Source organism: Canis aureus, chromosome 18, assembly GCF_053574225.1.
Source record: "Canis aureus isolate CA01 chromosome 18, VMU_Caureus_v.1.0, whole genome shotgun sequence".
NCBI lineage: Eukaryota > Metazoa > Chordata > Mammalia > Carnivora > Canidae > Canis > Canis aureus.
Window position 1 is genome coordinate 47,233,703 of NC_135628.1, and position 14,643 is coordinate 47,248,345.

Consider the following 14,643-nt stretch of genomic DNA (forward strand, 5'->3'; position numbering starts at 1 on the left):
TTAAACCTGGTTGTTTTGAAGTCTCTCAGAGCTGTAGAGATGTATTCAGATAAATGTTTTTCCATGAGTGCTACTCTGATCCAGGCTCTACCCTAAAAGGAAGAAGAAAGAAACAAATGTGAAAAAAAATTACAAGTTAAAAAAAATACGCTGCCCATTGTGTCATCAAAAATATAAGCATTTTAATATGTAAAAAACAATTCAGTCAAAATATATGTTTGATAAAGGCTAAAAGATACTTAAGTAGATAAGAACAGGTAAAGTTTGCTTACATATAGTATACATTTGTTTCTCTAGAGATATAGGGTACAGTGTATCATACTAAATTTCTATCCTCTAAAGGGACATAATTATTAATAATGAGTCAGGGACTTCTTTTCATAACTCTACCTCAATGCCCATATCAACATGCTAATTAAAATTGAGTCCCCTTATAAAACGTGAACAGAGTCATTCTCTTCGAAAAAAATAAGCTGTCACACCACTTGCTTTAGAATATTTCCCACATACACTTTTAGAGGGAGGTTTTAGATAACTAATAATGAACCAAATTTCATTATTTATCATGCATCCAAATCATGAATTACTGAGTTTACACCTAGGACATTCTAAAAACTATTACTGAATCTTTAACCCAGGGGGAAAAAAAAAAAAAAAAACAACCTAACACACAGCAAAATTACTCAAAACCATATTCTAGCAGAAAATCACAGAAGCAGACAATTCTGACTAAATGTGAATAATTTAGTTTTACTTTTGAAAGGGGTAATATCATTCAATAGTTGAGACTAGTCAGTTGATTTTTTTTTAAATAATCCAAAGCATTTCTCCTGGACTCTTTGTGTAGAATAAAAGAATATAAGAGGACATATTTGCAATAAGCATTTTTAAAGGACATATTTGCAATGAGAATTTTTAAATTTGATTACTTTCATTTTCACTCAGCCCTCCTTCAAGTCTCCAGAAAATCCATTAAGATTAATGAGATAGAAAGTCAAAACACTGCAATGGCAATTGAGAACAAAGGTGACACTAATCAATGCATATGATGGTTGACTACCCACATGGAAGAAAAAACCATTCTTTAAAAAATATCTACAACTCTACTGAATTCACCAAACTTCTAGACAGGAAGGATCAAGAAGCAATCTAGACAGTGGTAAAACCTGGCCAACTAGAAGCAGCAGTATTTTTAGGAAATAAGAATGATATGGGTGTGATTAGCAGAGGCAGTCAATTTGCCCCTCAGCTCAAAACCTCCTTTAGCTTGCACGGTGCTCAGTCCACTGTTTCTGCAGAGTAAGCCTTGGGAACTGAAAATTAACTGTGGCTCATAGGACAAATGAAGGAAGAGGTAAACCACTGGTCAGGGTCAGCAATCCCAAATTTCTGTCTTGAAATTTCCTTTGAAAGACATGGAGGCTGGTAATGGTGGCTTAAATCAAAAGGCTAAGATTTCACCAGAGCAGAAGCTGGGAGAGTTGCTCTCCAGAGAAAGTCAGACACAGGAGACTGTGCTATTGCTAGATAAGAAACGTGAGGAAAGTCCTACTTCCTGATTTATTCATTTCAATCCATGCAAAACTGGGCTGCACCTAATTTCCTGTCCTTAGATGTTTGTGGAATTCTCTATTATATTGTGATAATACACTGTGCTAATTTTAACAGTTTCTTTTCCTTCAACAAAAGAATTTTTACTAGAATAGACGATAAACAGACTCATAAAGGTTGTTGGGGCCATAAAATAGGGGTCGAAAAACCAGATTTAGGATTTTAGACTTTATCAGTTGGGTAATGACGAACCACATACAGTTTTTTTTTCTCTAGAAACACAAATACTCATTTCTTTGTTACTGGAAGTTTTTGAAAAGTAAATAAACAAACAGCAGCCACCACTTCTTAAGGCTGTAATTAATATATGCTTGGCTCTGTTTTAAGATACATTAAGAAATTCAGATACATTAAGATATCTAATCTTCCTCAGGGCACCTGGGAGGTCAGTCACTTAAGCTTCCGTCAGACTCTGGATTTTTGGCTCAGGTCAGGATCTCAGTGGAGCTCCACACTCATCAGAGATTCTGTCTAAGATTCTCCCTCTCCCTCTCCTTCTCCTCTCCGCTGGCTTGTGTTCTGTCTCTATAATAAATAAATCTTAAAAATATATATATATTTAATTTCCCAAGAATTGTATGAGTTAGATTATAATACTTTCCTCACTTTTTTCTAAGAGGAAATAAAAAATAGACAAATTAAGAAGATAGGAAACATCTCAACACCAAACGAACCAACTTAATTGAATTAAAACCTATATATCCTATCTTCCCTCCAGTTTCAAGGGATAAACTGTAATTGCTTAAGGAAATAAAAAGACAAATTACAGAGTTATCAAAGATATCTGCATTATATGCATCTGACAAAAGGCTCATTTATAAAATACAAATAATTCTTATAAATCCATAATGACTCAATTAAAAATGGGGCCTGCAAGGGGAAGGCTTGAACTATAGATTCAATTTCTTTAGTGAATATCAGAATATTCAGATGTTTTCTTCATTTTTATATTAGTCATAATTTTTTTCAAAGAATTTGTCCATTTCATTTAAAGTTTGTAATTTATAGGTATGAATTTATTCATAATATCCTTGTAGGATTTTTAATGCCTGCGGGGTCTATGGGGTTGGTAGGCCTCTTCTTTATTCCTAATACTGGTAATTTATAATCTCTCTTTTTCTCTTTATGAATAGTCTTGCTAGAAGTTTATCAATTGTATTAATCTTTTTAAAACCACCAAGTTTTAGTTGTTTTTTTTTTTAAGATTTTATTTATTCATGAGAATACACAGAGAGGAGAGAGAGAGAGAGAGAAAGGCAGAGACACAGGCAGGGAAGAAGCAGGCTCCATACAGGGAGCCCGAAGTGGGACTCGATCCTGGGACCCCAGGATCACCCCCTGGGCAGGCGCTAAACCGCTGAGCCACCCAGGCTGCCCCCAAGTTTTAGTTTTATTGATTTTCTTCTAGTGTACATTTTTTTCATTTAATTCAATGTTTGCTCTTCATTCTTTCCTTCTTTTTGAATATATTACTTTTTAAAAATAGCTTCTTCAGGTGAAAACTCTGATCACAGATTTTTAGCCTTCAGTCTTTGTTTATATATACCTAAGAGCCTATTTAAGCCTATTTTCCTCTAAGCACAAGTTTTTACATTTTTATTATCAATACTTTCCATATATTTTTCAATTGTAATTTCTTCTTTCAGTTGACTCACCTAAGCATTTTCTAGTTATCTTTTGTTATTAATTATAGCTTAATTCTACTGTTATTCCAGAACATACTTTAGATGATTTCAATCTGAAATGCACATGGAAATGAATTGTAACTCAGCCAAAGATAAATTTTTGTTTAAGTTCTATGTTTGGTATGAATGAATATTTTGTGGTTTTCTATTTACACTTTATTATATACTCCAGTTTTCTGGTACTACTAGTCTTTATATTTTCTATTACAATTACTTAGAAGTTCATCATCTGCATCTCCCATAGGTCTGTTTCAATTGTCTTTTTTATATTTCTTAGTTTTGGTCATTGGATCTTGTTTCCTGGTATACTGGTTTTTGATTGAATATTGGACATTGTATATAAAAGTTTGTAGCTGTACTAATGCTACTACTTTTCCTCAGATATATTTTTCTTCAAGGAAGCAAGCAGTATAGTTGAAAATCACTTTGCACTATTCAAGGACACCACTTCTAGGTCTTTTTGGGGCTGGTCTTCATCTGAATTTCCCTTATTCCCAAGGTAGAGCCTTTCTGGGGTCTCAAATAAAAGCCTAGAGTATTTTACAGGGCCCCTCCAACTTATTTGACCTGGAACTCTAAACTTTGTTTCTCCAGAACAAGACTGTGAAATCTTAATCAGCTTTTCTAGCCTCCTACCTGCTGCTTTCGGCTAGGTTTATGAGACTTTTGCTCTGTGCTTAAGGTGGCTAATAACTGGCAAATAGCTCACAAGAAGACTGCATATATGACTTCAGACACATATGTCTACGGACCCTTGATATATTAAGTCCTGGTTTCACTGGCAGTTCCCAGCTCCCATTTCTGTTTCTCTAGCCCAGGGGAACTGAAAGAACCCCTAAGAATTCTCTGATTAGCCTCTATACCAACTATGTGAACAGATAAATGCCCTTAGGCCAAAAGCCAAGATGAACGTAATGTTCACCTCATATACCATTGTTCTATCCAGTATTGTGGCCACTCTAGTCCTCACAACTTGGTTATTCTCTTAGGTCTTAAACTTGTTGCTTTGCGTACTTTATCCAGTCTATAGTTGTTCTTGGCAGAAGAGTTGCTCTGACATAAGCTATGCTGTCATCACTAGAAGCAGAAACTGATTCATTTCTCACCTCCAGGATCATATCTTTTTTTTTTTTTTTACTCCAGTCAAACTCTTCTAACATGACTTTCCCTCAATATACATTCTCCATAGTCTACTCAGTTCTAGTATTTGATAACTCCAGTGTATCTGTGATTAATGTCCCCTCTGCCCCTGCCTCAGCCTCTTTCCATAGAAAATTTGGCTAACTTGCCTCTAAGAAGAGTAGGGACAAAGTCAGCTTCTGAACAAAGGAAAAAGTAAAAAGTAAACAAGAGCATTAGTCTTAAAAAGACAAGGAGGGATTAGGGATTTCTGTCCTAAGAATGTGTTAAGGACTGCATTCATAGTTCTGACATGGTATAGGTGCTCAATAAAAATTTATCTGATGGAAGGATGCATGAATATATGAATGGTTGATGTGACCAGCATATTCAGAAATTGGTCTAATATGTCAAACTCAGTAACAGAAGGAATGTACAGGGTAAGCAACCACAAACTAGGAAAGCCTAACTCACCCACAAACAAGTATTGTTCTTAAAAACAAAGAAAAAGAAAAACACATACGCCGGAAGGCAAGAAGAACTCAAGAACAGAACAGAGCTCATATTCTGGATGGAAAAACCAACAATAACAAAAGGAAGAAAAGGATTGCTTGAGCTTGAAATCAGTTGGAATACCAAGAAAATTCAAATGAAATATCTGTAAGGTAAATAACAGTAGTAACTAAGGATCCAATTAGGGGAGTTTCTGTCAGAAATCATATATTATGCTTATAAGTAATCAGCCGAATAGCAGATGGGAAAAGTGGGTGTGTTCAGAAGGGAGTGAAATCAATGCCTGCTGAGATGAAGTTAGTTTTCTAAGAGTCCTAATTTAATCTGAAACCTAAAATAGAAATCCCCTGGGGCACCTGGGTGGCTCAGTCAGTTAACCATCTGCTTTCAGCTCAGGTCATGATCTCAGGGTCCTGGGAGTGGGCCCCACATAAAGCTCTGTACTCAATGAGAAGTCTACTTCTCCTTCTCCCTCTGCTCCTCCTCCTGCTCATATCCCTCCCTCTCTCTTTCTCTAATAAACAAATAAAATAAAATAATAAAATAAAATAGAAATCTCATATGCAGAAATCCCATTCCCAGAACCTCTGCATATTATAGCAAGGCTAGCTGCCAATATATCTGAGATGGAAAGATTACAGACATGATCTTCAATTCAAATATTCTATTCCATTGTTAGGCTTTGTTTAAGCCCTGGAGAACAGGCTCAGCTGGTCATGGACTGAGCAAAGGGACTATCAGCATTTCACAGATCTCAGCTTAGAGTGTCTAAGTATCAGCTCTCCCATGGTGGTAAATTTCTACCATATGAATCTAAGATGTGCAGTAGTTCTAGGACACAGACAATCCTGATTCAATTAATGAAACTAAATTTAAATAATGTTTCTATATTGAATTAGTCATTGTTCTGTAAAGTATCTTGTCTTTCACTGCTTAAAATGTCATCCACACAGCCCTAAAGGTATAACCAAAGGTATTCTGCTTTTTACATAGAATTAAAAAATGAAGATCTGTTTGGTTTCAAAGTGAACTGAGTTGCACACTGTTTAGAAGGTAAATTTGGTGCTGTGGTTCTGGTATGTTTTCATAAGTGTCAAGGCTGGTAGTCACTCTAGAAGGCATCTCAAAGGCTCAATAAACCAGCCATCTGAGATATTTGCTTAATCCTTCAATCTTGACAGTTGGCAGGTGTGATTTACTGAGTAGATTAAGTACTTTGCTCTGCCCACTGCAATGAATAAAGACAGAAGTAATCTTTGCTTGCAGACTTCCCAGCATAACCAGGCAAATCATAGATCTCTCTTTTCCCACAAATGGATTTGTTTGAGGCCTGAGCAAAACAAAGATATAAATGTAGGATTTGGAACATGATTGTTCTTTGGTGTTTTGCTACTCAACAATGGTTTTGACAGAATAAATATTAATTCTCTCTGCTGGGCAGCATCTTGCTACACAGGGCTTAGTCACAAGAGTCTCATTAAGAGAGGTGGTCAGCTGGGGTTTGTATTTCTGCACTCCACCCAGGTCCAAATGCTACATTTCTGATGTTTGTTAACTTCTCAATTACCTTTTGTATTTTGATATAATTTGGTTCTATAAATATATTCTCTGCTATATTGAAGGGGCTTAGAATACACTTGTCATGTTAATTGTTCCTTCTTTTAATTTGAAAATAAAGTTTATGTGCCACCTGGGGTAGTTTCTATTTTTATAGACTTGATTCATTCAAATTATAGCCTGCCTTTTAATCTTAACCCACAGAAACCAAGATATTCTTAAACCACAAGGAAAACATGAAAAGAAAAATGATACAAACCCAGCAAAGATGCAAAGGGGAATTCAGATTGTACATTTTTAAGCCTGTAGTCTATCAATTAGATAATAAATGCATAAAGTCAAAAGTTTGAGAAAACAGAGGTCAAAGGATATGAAGACAATATTATGGCTAAGATGTTTTCTATAAGAAAAAATATTTTTAAAAAATCTAGCTATGATTGACTTAAAGATGAAGGCATTATTTGGCTTGAAAAATGTGTGAGGCAGAGAGGAAAACTGATTCAGTCTAAAAAAGGGTAGGAGGTCCTGAATCAGAAAGTTAACTCTTGCTCAGACAGCCCCCTGGTTGGACTGGGAGGAGGCAGTGAAGGAGGGAGCAGCAGTTTTAGAAAGTGAACTCTACACCTTTAGTCTTCACAAATCATAGCTATCAACTTTACCCAAAAATACATTTCCATATTACAAATTTAAAAATGTTTATGTTTCCAATTATTTCACTACATTTAAATATTATAAATCTTATTTTTTATAAATTTATTTTTTACTGGTGTTCAATTTGCCAACATATAGAATAACACCCAGTGCTCATCTCAAGTGCTCCCCTCAGTGCCTGTCACCCAGTCACCCCCACCTCTCGCCCACCTCCCCTTCCACCACCCCTAGTTCGTTTCCCAGAGTTAGGAGTCTCTCATGTTCTGTCTCCCTTTCTGGTATTTCCCACTCATTTTTTTTCTCCTTTCTATAAATCTTTTTTTTTTTCCTTTCTATAAATCTTATTTAAAAAAATCTTATTCAGGTTTTGTTTACAAAATATTTAATCTCAATATATCACGGTCAATACCAATCATTTTCCAGAAGAAAAAACATCCTAAATAAAAATAGATGCAGGAAGAATAAACTCAGAAACTATACATTTGAAAGATGATCGTTATATTTTCATTTATTACAGACATGTAATTTGTAAGTATGTAACTATGAAATAATGAAATGAATTATGTTGATCTTAAAAACTGTACCTATCTATTTTCAATCTTTACTTTCTACTTAGGTTTCATTCTGTAATTCTTAAGTGCCAGAAATAGTAAGGAAACCTAGTATGACAATCCAATAATAAAATAAAACTACTACACCAAAGTGGATACAGCTTACATGAGCAGGTCAGACTTTTTATAGTCTTAAAAACTATTGATGACTTCAAAGTGCTTTTATATGGGTTATAGCTATTGATATTTACTGTATTACAAGTCAAAACTAGAAACTTCTAAAATATTAGGTAATTAAAAAAAATAAAACATGTTAACATAAATAACATACTTTATGAAAAATAACTCTTTTCTTAAACAAAAATATTAATGACAAAAGTGGTTCTGTTTTACATTTTTTCAAATTATTTTAATGTATGGCTTAATAACAGAACTAGATATCTGCTGCTGCATTTAATGTTATAATGTGTTGTTTTGGTTGAAGCATATGAAGGCTATCTAGCCTCACACAAATAGATAGCTGCACAAGGGAATCTGTGATAGCCTTTTCAGATAATTGTGGATATTCTCCTTTCATTCTACATTAAAACTCAGTAACTGATATTTTCTTAAAGGCTAATTGCGACACGGAAAATATAACCGTATCAATGAACTTTTCATACTGTATTTCATTAAATCCATTAGTTTAAATAGATCTCTTACCGACGCAAGATTTTATAATTCCATGCATTGATCATTTGGAAATTATGAGTTTTGCAGGTTTACCAAATGCTAACACATTTCATTCAATAATTTAAAAATACATTTGCTAATATCAACATCACTATTATCAGAAAAGTCTTTAAGTACAGGGAAACTATTAGGCCTAAGATGGTGAATATAAGTTTTCTGAGATTCTAATTTTTAGGAAAGTTTTAATTTTACCATTGGCAACAAACCCTGTCACAGCTGTCTCCCTTCAATTAACAGGCTTACTTTGTTCATTTTTATTCAAGAAAACCCTAACAAATGCCTAAGTCTAAAAAAACTATAGTTTTTTATGCTTTTATTTTAGGTAAAAATAGTATTACACAAGTGTCTAATTCAGCTCACAATTCAAACAACTGCATGAGCAGTTCTCCTTGAGACACCCATCATATTTCAGTATGCTGCAAATGCTTTATGCATACTTTCCATTTTATTACTCAGGATATTAAAAAAGATAGGCTGAGATTTAATAAACTAAATCTGCACCATCATGGACGTCTTGAAAAGGCACTGGTTTTTCTCCTCTTCTTTCTTTTTCTTCTTTTTTTCTTTTTTCCTTTTTTTTTTTTTTTTTGACTTAGTACAGTGGGAAAAATTCAGTAATTACTAGTAGTTTGATGCCATTGCCTTACTTCATGCTAAGGAACCAGCAATTTTGTCATCATTTTTTCTGTATAAGTACTCCAAGTGTCAAGACAGTGCAGAAGGCAAATAACATCTTGTTACTACAGGAAAATACTTTTGACATTATGAACCCCCAGGATTCAATGGGACACTGAGAGCCACTGGTTTAGGGAACTCAAGAAATGTAGAAACTTCACAGAACAGGAAATATTTTACTGTGCTCTCAGAAAAGAATTCATAGTGACTAGCTTCAAACCTTCTTGCTATTCCTAAGGCAACAAGGAAGATTCAAGAGCATTCTAAATAACTATATGCAGCTTAAAAAAATAGAAACAAGACTATAAAAGATATTAAACATGGTCAAGTGCTTAATTCCAGCAAAGAAAAAAAAAAGTTTATATACCAAAGAGCTCAGAATTTTCTATTTGGGTCAAAACTGCTGAGGACTAGATTATAAACATTGTATATGATTATTTATGTCTTACCTTAGCTCTAGAGGAACTGACATTTTCCATATTTTCAATGCTGCAGATACAATTCTGTGAAACTTTCCGGCAAGCCACTCTGATATAGTCCCAGAAGCTACGAGGACTTTCATAACCAAACCAGGTTACTTGACCTTCAGGAGACAAATTGTAATACAAAATAAAAGAAAACTAGACTAGAAAATTCAAAATGCAAGAATAAAATTCTGAAAAGTAAAAACCTAGTGTGCCATAGCAAAAAGGGCACTGACCCGAATGGTGAAAATCTTTAAATCTAGTCCTTCTCTACCTTTACTTAGCTGTGCTATGGGTAATTTATTTAATGGATCTGGATCACTGTTTTCTCAACAACAAAATCAAACAAATGAAAGAAAAAGGGATCAGACACTAAAAGATATCCTGCAGTTTAATACTCCATTATTCTAAGAAAGTCTTTTATTTAGATAGCTCCCAGAAAACCCTCCTTATGGTTCTAGTTAACCATTAATTCACATGTCATTAGTTGCATTCTAAAGCTTTTTCTACTTAGAGAAACAGAAAAAATAACAACACAACCCCTTTCCTCCTCTTTATAAGGAGACTTCAAAGGAATGAAACAATGCGTGGTGCGTGGTCTATCCTCTAAGTAAACATGATGAATTAGAATCCTACATTCACTGATCATTCATAATAAACCCAACCATTCTCATCTAGAAAGCCATAAAGTTCCCCTTTGTCCTTCATCTGCTCTCTTCTAGTTGGCAACCCATGAAAAGTCCTTCAGACATTTACTATTATAATTTTTCATATATGGGTAATTATGTGTCTACTCAAGAACAAATGTTCTTTTGCAAATAAACATTCTGACATCAGTATTAATATTTCTCTGCAAGACTCTAAGTAGTGGGTCCACTGCACCATTTTGTAGTCCGAGCATTTTTAAGTAGGATATGAGAGACAACTTAATTCTTTCTGTAGTTTTCTGGAATGATTAGTCTCACCTAGGGAATTTGTTTAATCTTAAAGTAGAAAGATCTGCTTTTAAATTTTAAATCTGGACCTCCTTAATAACTTGTTTATCTCAAATCTTCCTGTCCCCAGTAATAGCATCTCTGTAGTAATACCAAAAGTATTCTAGTCAGCAAACACCATTTTAGGAGCAATGTCTCAAATAACAGTTCAGTGATTTCCAACCACAGCATCCATAACAATGACTGAGCTGCTTTTTAAAAAATACCCATGCCTGGGCTCCACACCAAGGTAAATAACCAAAATCTTTAAGGGCAGGCCCAGGTATTTTTTAAAGAGAGTCCCCTGGTGTTTCTAATAATATATTTATGGTTACTTAACCAATAGAAATTATACATGATAGATAACTTCTATTCATTATTCAGGACATTTCTAAAGTCCTTTTCTTCTTGTAAGCCATGTATAATCTCTACAGTGGGTCAATCCCTCCCTATGTGCTGACATAGTACCCTGTGTTTATCCTTATAAATGTTTACATGATTATCCTATATATTAGGTGGTAAAATCAGTAAGGCGGGGATTATGTCTTGTTTGTCTTTAAATCAATCTCCAACATTTAATGCTTGGCTCATAGTAGGCACTCAGTAAATATTTGTTAAATAAATCAACTGTAAATCAACACAAAACTTCAGCTTAACTGCAATGCACATAAAATTTGAATTTTAAAAATCTAACTATCTTTCTATAGTGATATTCAATGACAATCTGGTATTAAGACATGTGCATTCTAGATTACAAATGTCAAACATCTGAACAAATATACCTTTGCCTATATAAATAAAAATACAAAATTATCCATGGAGTCCTTATTCAACTCAATGTCTCTATAACCTGTTTCTTTAAAAATCAAATCTTACTACCTACAAATAGAAATCTTTCGGAAAATTTACAATCTCCTTCCTCTCAATCTCTCCCCATCACTTTCCTTTGCCCCCTCTGTTCTTTTAGTTAAAAAAGTCCTAGTACACTACCTTAATATAATTTGTCTTTAACACAATTTTCATGTAATAAATTTGTTAGCCATTTGGAGAGGAGGCAAGATGCCTAGTGGTTAGGAATATGAATTTTGAGTCAAGGGAATCTGAATTAGATCACTTTCTAGCTATGGATCTTGAGCAAATGAGTTAATTTCACTCTATAAATCTCGGTTTCTGGGATCCCTGGGTGGCGCAGCGGTTTGGCGCCTGCCTTTGGCCCAGGGCGTGATCCTGGAGACCCGGGATCGAATCCCACATCGGCTCCCGGTGCATGGAGCCTGCTTCTCCCTCTGCCTGTGTCTCTGCCTCTCTCTCTCTCTCTCTCTCTGTGACTATCATAAATAAATAAATAAAATATAAATAAATAAATAAATCTCGGTTTCTTCTGTAAGTTGACAATAATGGTAGTACCTACATGATAACACTGTTGAGAGTATTAGATGAGATAATCTCTGTACAACAATTAGTATATAGCCTACAGATGTTAACAATTATTACTACTGTTATTACTATTATCACACAGTTAAGGGACTAAGCTCCCCTGTACTGTAAAGGAAGTAGAAATTGGATGCAAAATTAAATTTTTCCCCTTACTTGCTCAGAATCTAGAAAAATCCTTAAAATTTACTCCCAGTCCAGCCTTTTCCCTTATCAACCATTTTAAATTTACCTCCCCAAGATACTTCTTGTCTCAACTAATTTTCTTTGGCTTCTATTAATTAAGATAATTCCATAATTTAGAATGAGAGGTATAGCTGCCAGACTTCTACCAAGAAGGGACCTTAAAGGGAACATCACAAGGTTTCTCTCTTGACTTTATTTTTAAACCTTCTCATGAGTTTGACAGGGCTAACTAAGGAAAATAATTATGAGAAGGTTTAAAATAAAGCTTTGAAAAAAAAAACACAAAAGAATAATAACAAAGCTCCATTTTGGAGGAGAGGAAACAAAGATATGAAAAACCAAAATCTATGCTATGGTTAAACAGAGAAGGCATAGGCACTAAATCCTGCGGAACTCCAGCTATGGGTAAGAGATGCTTTCTATAAGGCTTTTACCCAAGAGACCATGGCAAGATTTCCCAGATTACAAACTGAGAAACTGAAAAATTAACACAATGACATGTCATCACAATACATAGGACCTTAAAAAAATAAACCTGTAGTTATCTTCATGACACTTTTATTAACCTAGCAAACTAGATGTGAGGATGACTTGGCTTGATTCTGACTTCCTCTTCCATAGTCACATCATTTCCAAAGTGAAGTGAATTCAAGACACTGAATTTTTCACATTCAAAATAATGTGCTTTAAGAGATGTACTCCCGTGTTAGAGCCTACCAACTCTCTTGTAAATTGTATATTCTAGAATTTTATGTAAATATTAAAATAATTTCTGCATCTATGAAAAGGTTAAATTTAATTTAAAATAATGGAAATTTCAATTGGTTACTTGAGATATTATTATTTGAAGATGACTTTTACTTAAACACAGATTAATAGCAAAAGATGTACTTAGGCTATTAGTCTGTAATCACTATTCAACAGAAAAATTAAGAAAACAAAGCTACAAGAAGATCATGTCTTTTAAAATAACTACTGAATAAACAATCACTCCCCAAATATTTTCATTTCTTTTAAAAATAACCATAAAAGTAAATCACACAAGTAAACAACTAGTCCATATCTTGAAGAAATTTTATTCCAGAGAAGAAATACAACTGTCACTAATAGAATTCTTTTTGAAGTTCTTGATGTGTATAATATGCTTTCTGTTAAATGTTTTCTTAGAAGTTAACTTTTACCAATGATGAAGTTAAACAACTTTCCAAAACATGCTGACATTCCATCAATCCAACTCTACTGCATTTTAAGGCAAAGAAAAAAGGGTGAAAAGCTTGCTAGACTAAAAGGTAATTTGCTACTAACCAGCTATGTTGTATCTTTCCAACCAAACTGCCTTATTTTCAAAACCTAAAAATGGCCTGTGACCCCTAGGGTCCAATATCATTCTAAAATTACTCTTCTAAAAAAAGTTTAAAAATACAATAAAATTACTCTTCTACATTTCTTAAGACATTTGTTACATCATGCAATACATTTGTGTTTTGCTTATATCTTAGTTCACAACTAGAATGAGACCTTCTAAGAACAAGAACTACATTTTCTAAAGTGGTTCTCTACTAAGTGGTGGCTGACACATCATCTTTTGATAATATAAAATATAAATGAATCTGTTAAGTGACTTCCTTTTTCTACCCTTTGAATTAGTGCTTACCTATCTATGTAAAGAATGAAATGAAAGCAAATGAAAAACTCATCCACAAGCTGAAGTCCTGTTAATGTTACATCACCTATATGATAATATCAAAGACTATTACCTTGGAATTGCTATTTAGCGAGACAAGTAATAAAAGAAAGGCCCATCAAATTTTAATTAACCACTCTGATATCACTATAAAAGATTTCAGATACTTACAGGAAAATGGTTATCTGTGGATTCGTATTAGTATTATTAGTATTTAGATGAATTCAACTTTTAACTTTTTACTTCAAATTTTCTAACAGCAATCCTGAATTTCTCACTGCTAATTTATAAAAGTCAGTCTAATATTTCTACTATATTTTTGCTAAACAGGGAAAATTCCCATTTCTGCAAGAGGGCAGTCTTTTCTTTTTTTAAAAGAAAGTACTATTTTTAGCTGAGGTTCATATTTATTAGACTATCCAGCTTTGAAAGTAATATAATGACCTTGATTAATTTTTTAAATAAAATTTCATATTAACATTCTAAAAAAAGAAATAAACACTTTAAAAATAACTTTAATTACATACTAAGCTGAATCTTAAGAAGTATGAGTCTAGATTAGATACTCAGTTGTACTTACATAGCTAGCTCTGTATGTTACCTACAGGACATCTCAAGTAAATCATTTAACAACTATGAATTGCAGTTACTAATTTATAAAATATTATTCTTTGTTGTTGACAATTCCTTATTACAAATATCTATAATGTGTATCTATACAATAAAAATGAGTCAATTCTTAACCTTCTAAAACAAAAAAATTAAGATAACCAGGTTCACCAAAAACCTGGAAATTGAATTTGACTT

General features: G+C 33.6%; 2 protein-coding genes across 14 annotated transcripts in view; one reads left to right on the forward strand and one right to left on the reverse strand.

Moving 5' to 3' along the window:
* The window catches only part of RUNDC3B (RUN domain containing 3B), a 147,362-nt gene that overhangs the window by 82,404 nt on the left and 50,315 nt on the right, over nucleotides 1-14,643 (reverse strand). For all 13 annotated transcript variants that reach the window (XR_013357034.1, XM_077857102.1, XM_077857113.1 and 10 more), the window contains 2 exons: nucleotides 9,544-9,677; nucleotides 7-92 (listed from right to left, as the gene is read on the reverse strand). Coding sequence is in view for 12 of the 13 variants with exons in the window: in XM_077857102.1 (XP_077713228.1) it covers nucleotides 7-92; nucleotides 9,544-9,677 (220 nt within the window). In the remaining variant the exon portion in view is untranslated. The remainder of the gene's footprint in view (nucleotides 1-6; nucleotides 93-9,543; nucleotides 9,678-14,643) is intronic.
* ABCB1 (ATP binding cassette subfamily B member 1) overlaps nucleotides 1-14,643 on the forward strand; it is a 206,545-nt gene that overhangs the window by 2,251 nt on the left and 189,651 nt on the right. The gene's annotated exons all lie outside the window — the stretch shown is intronic.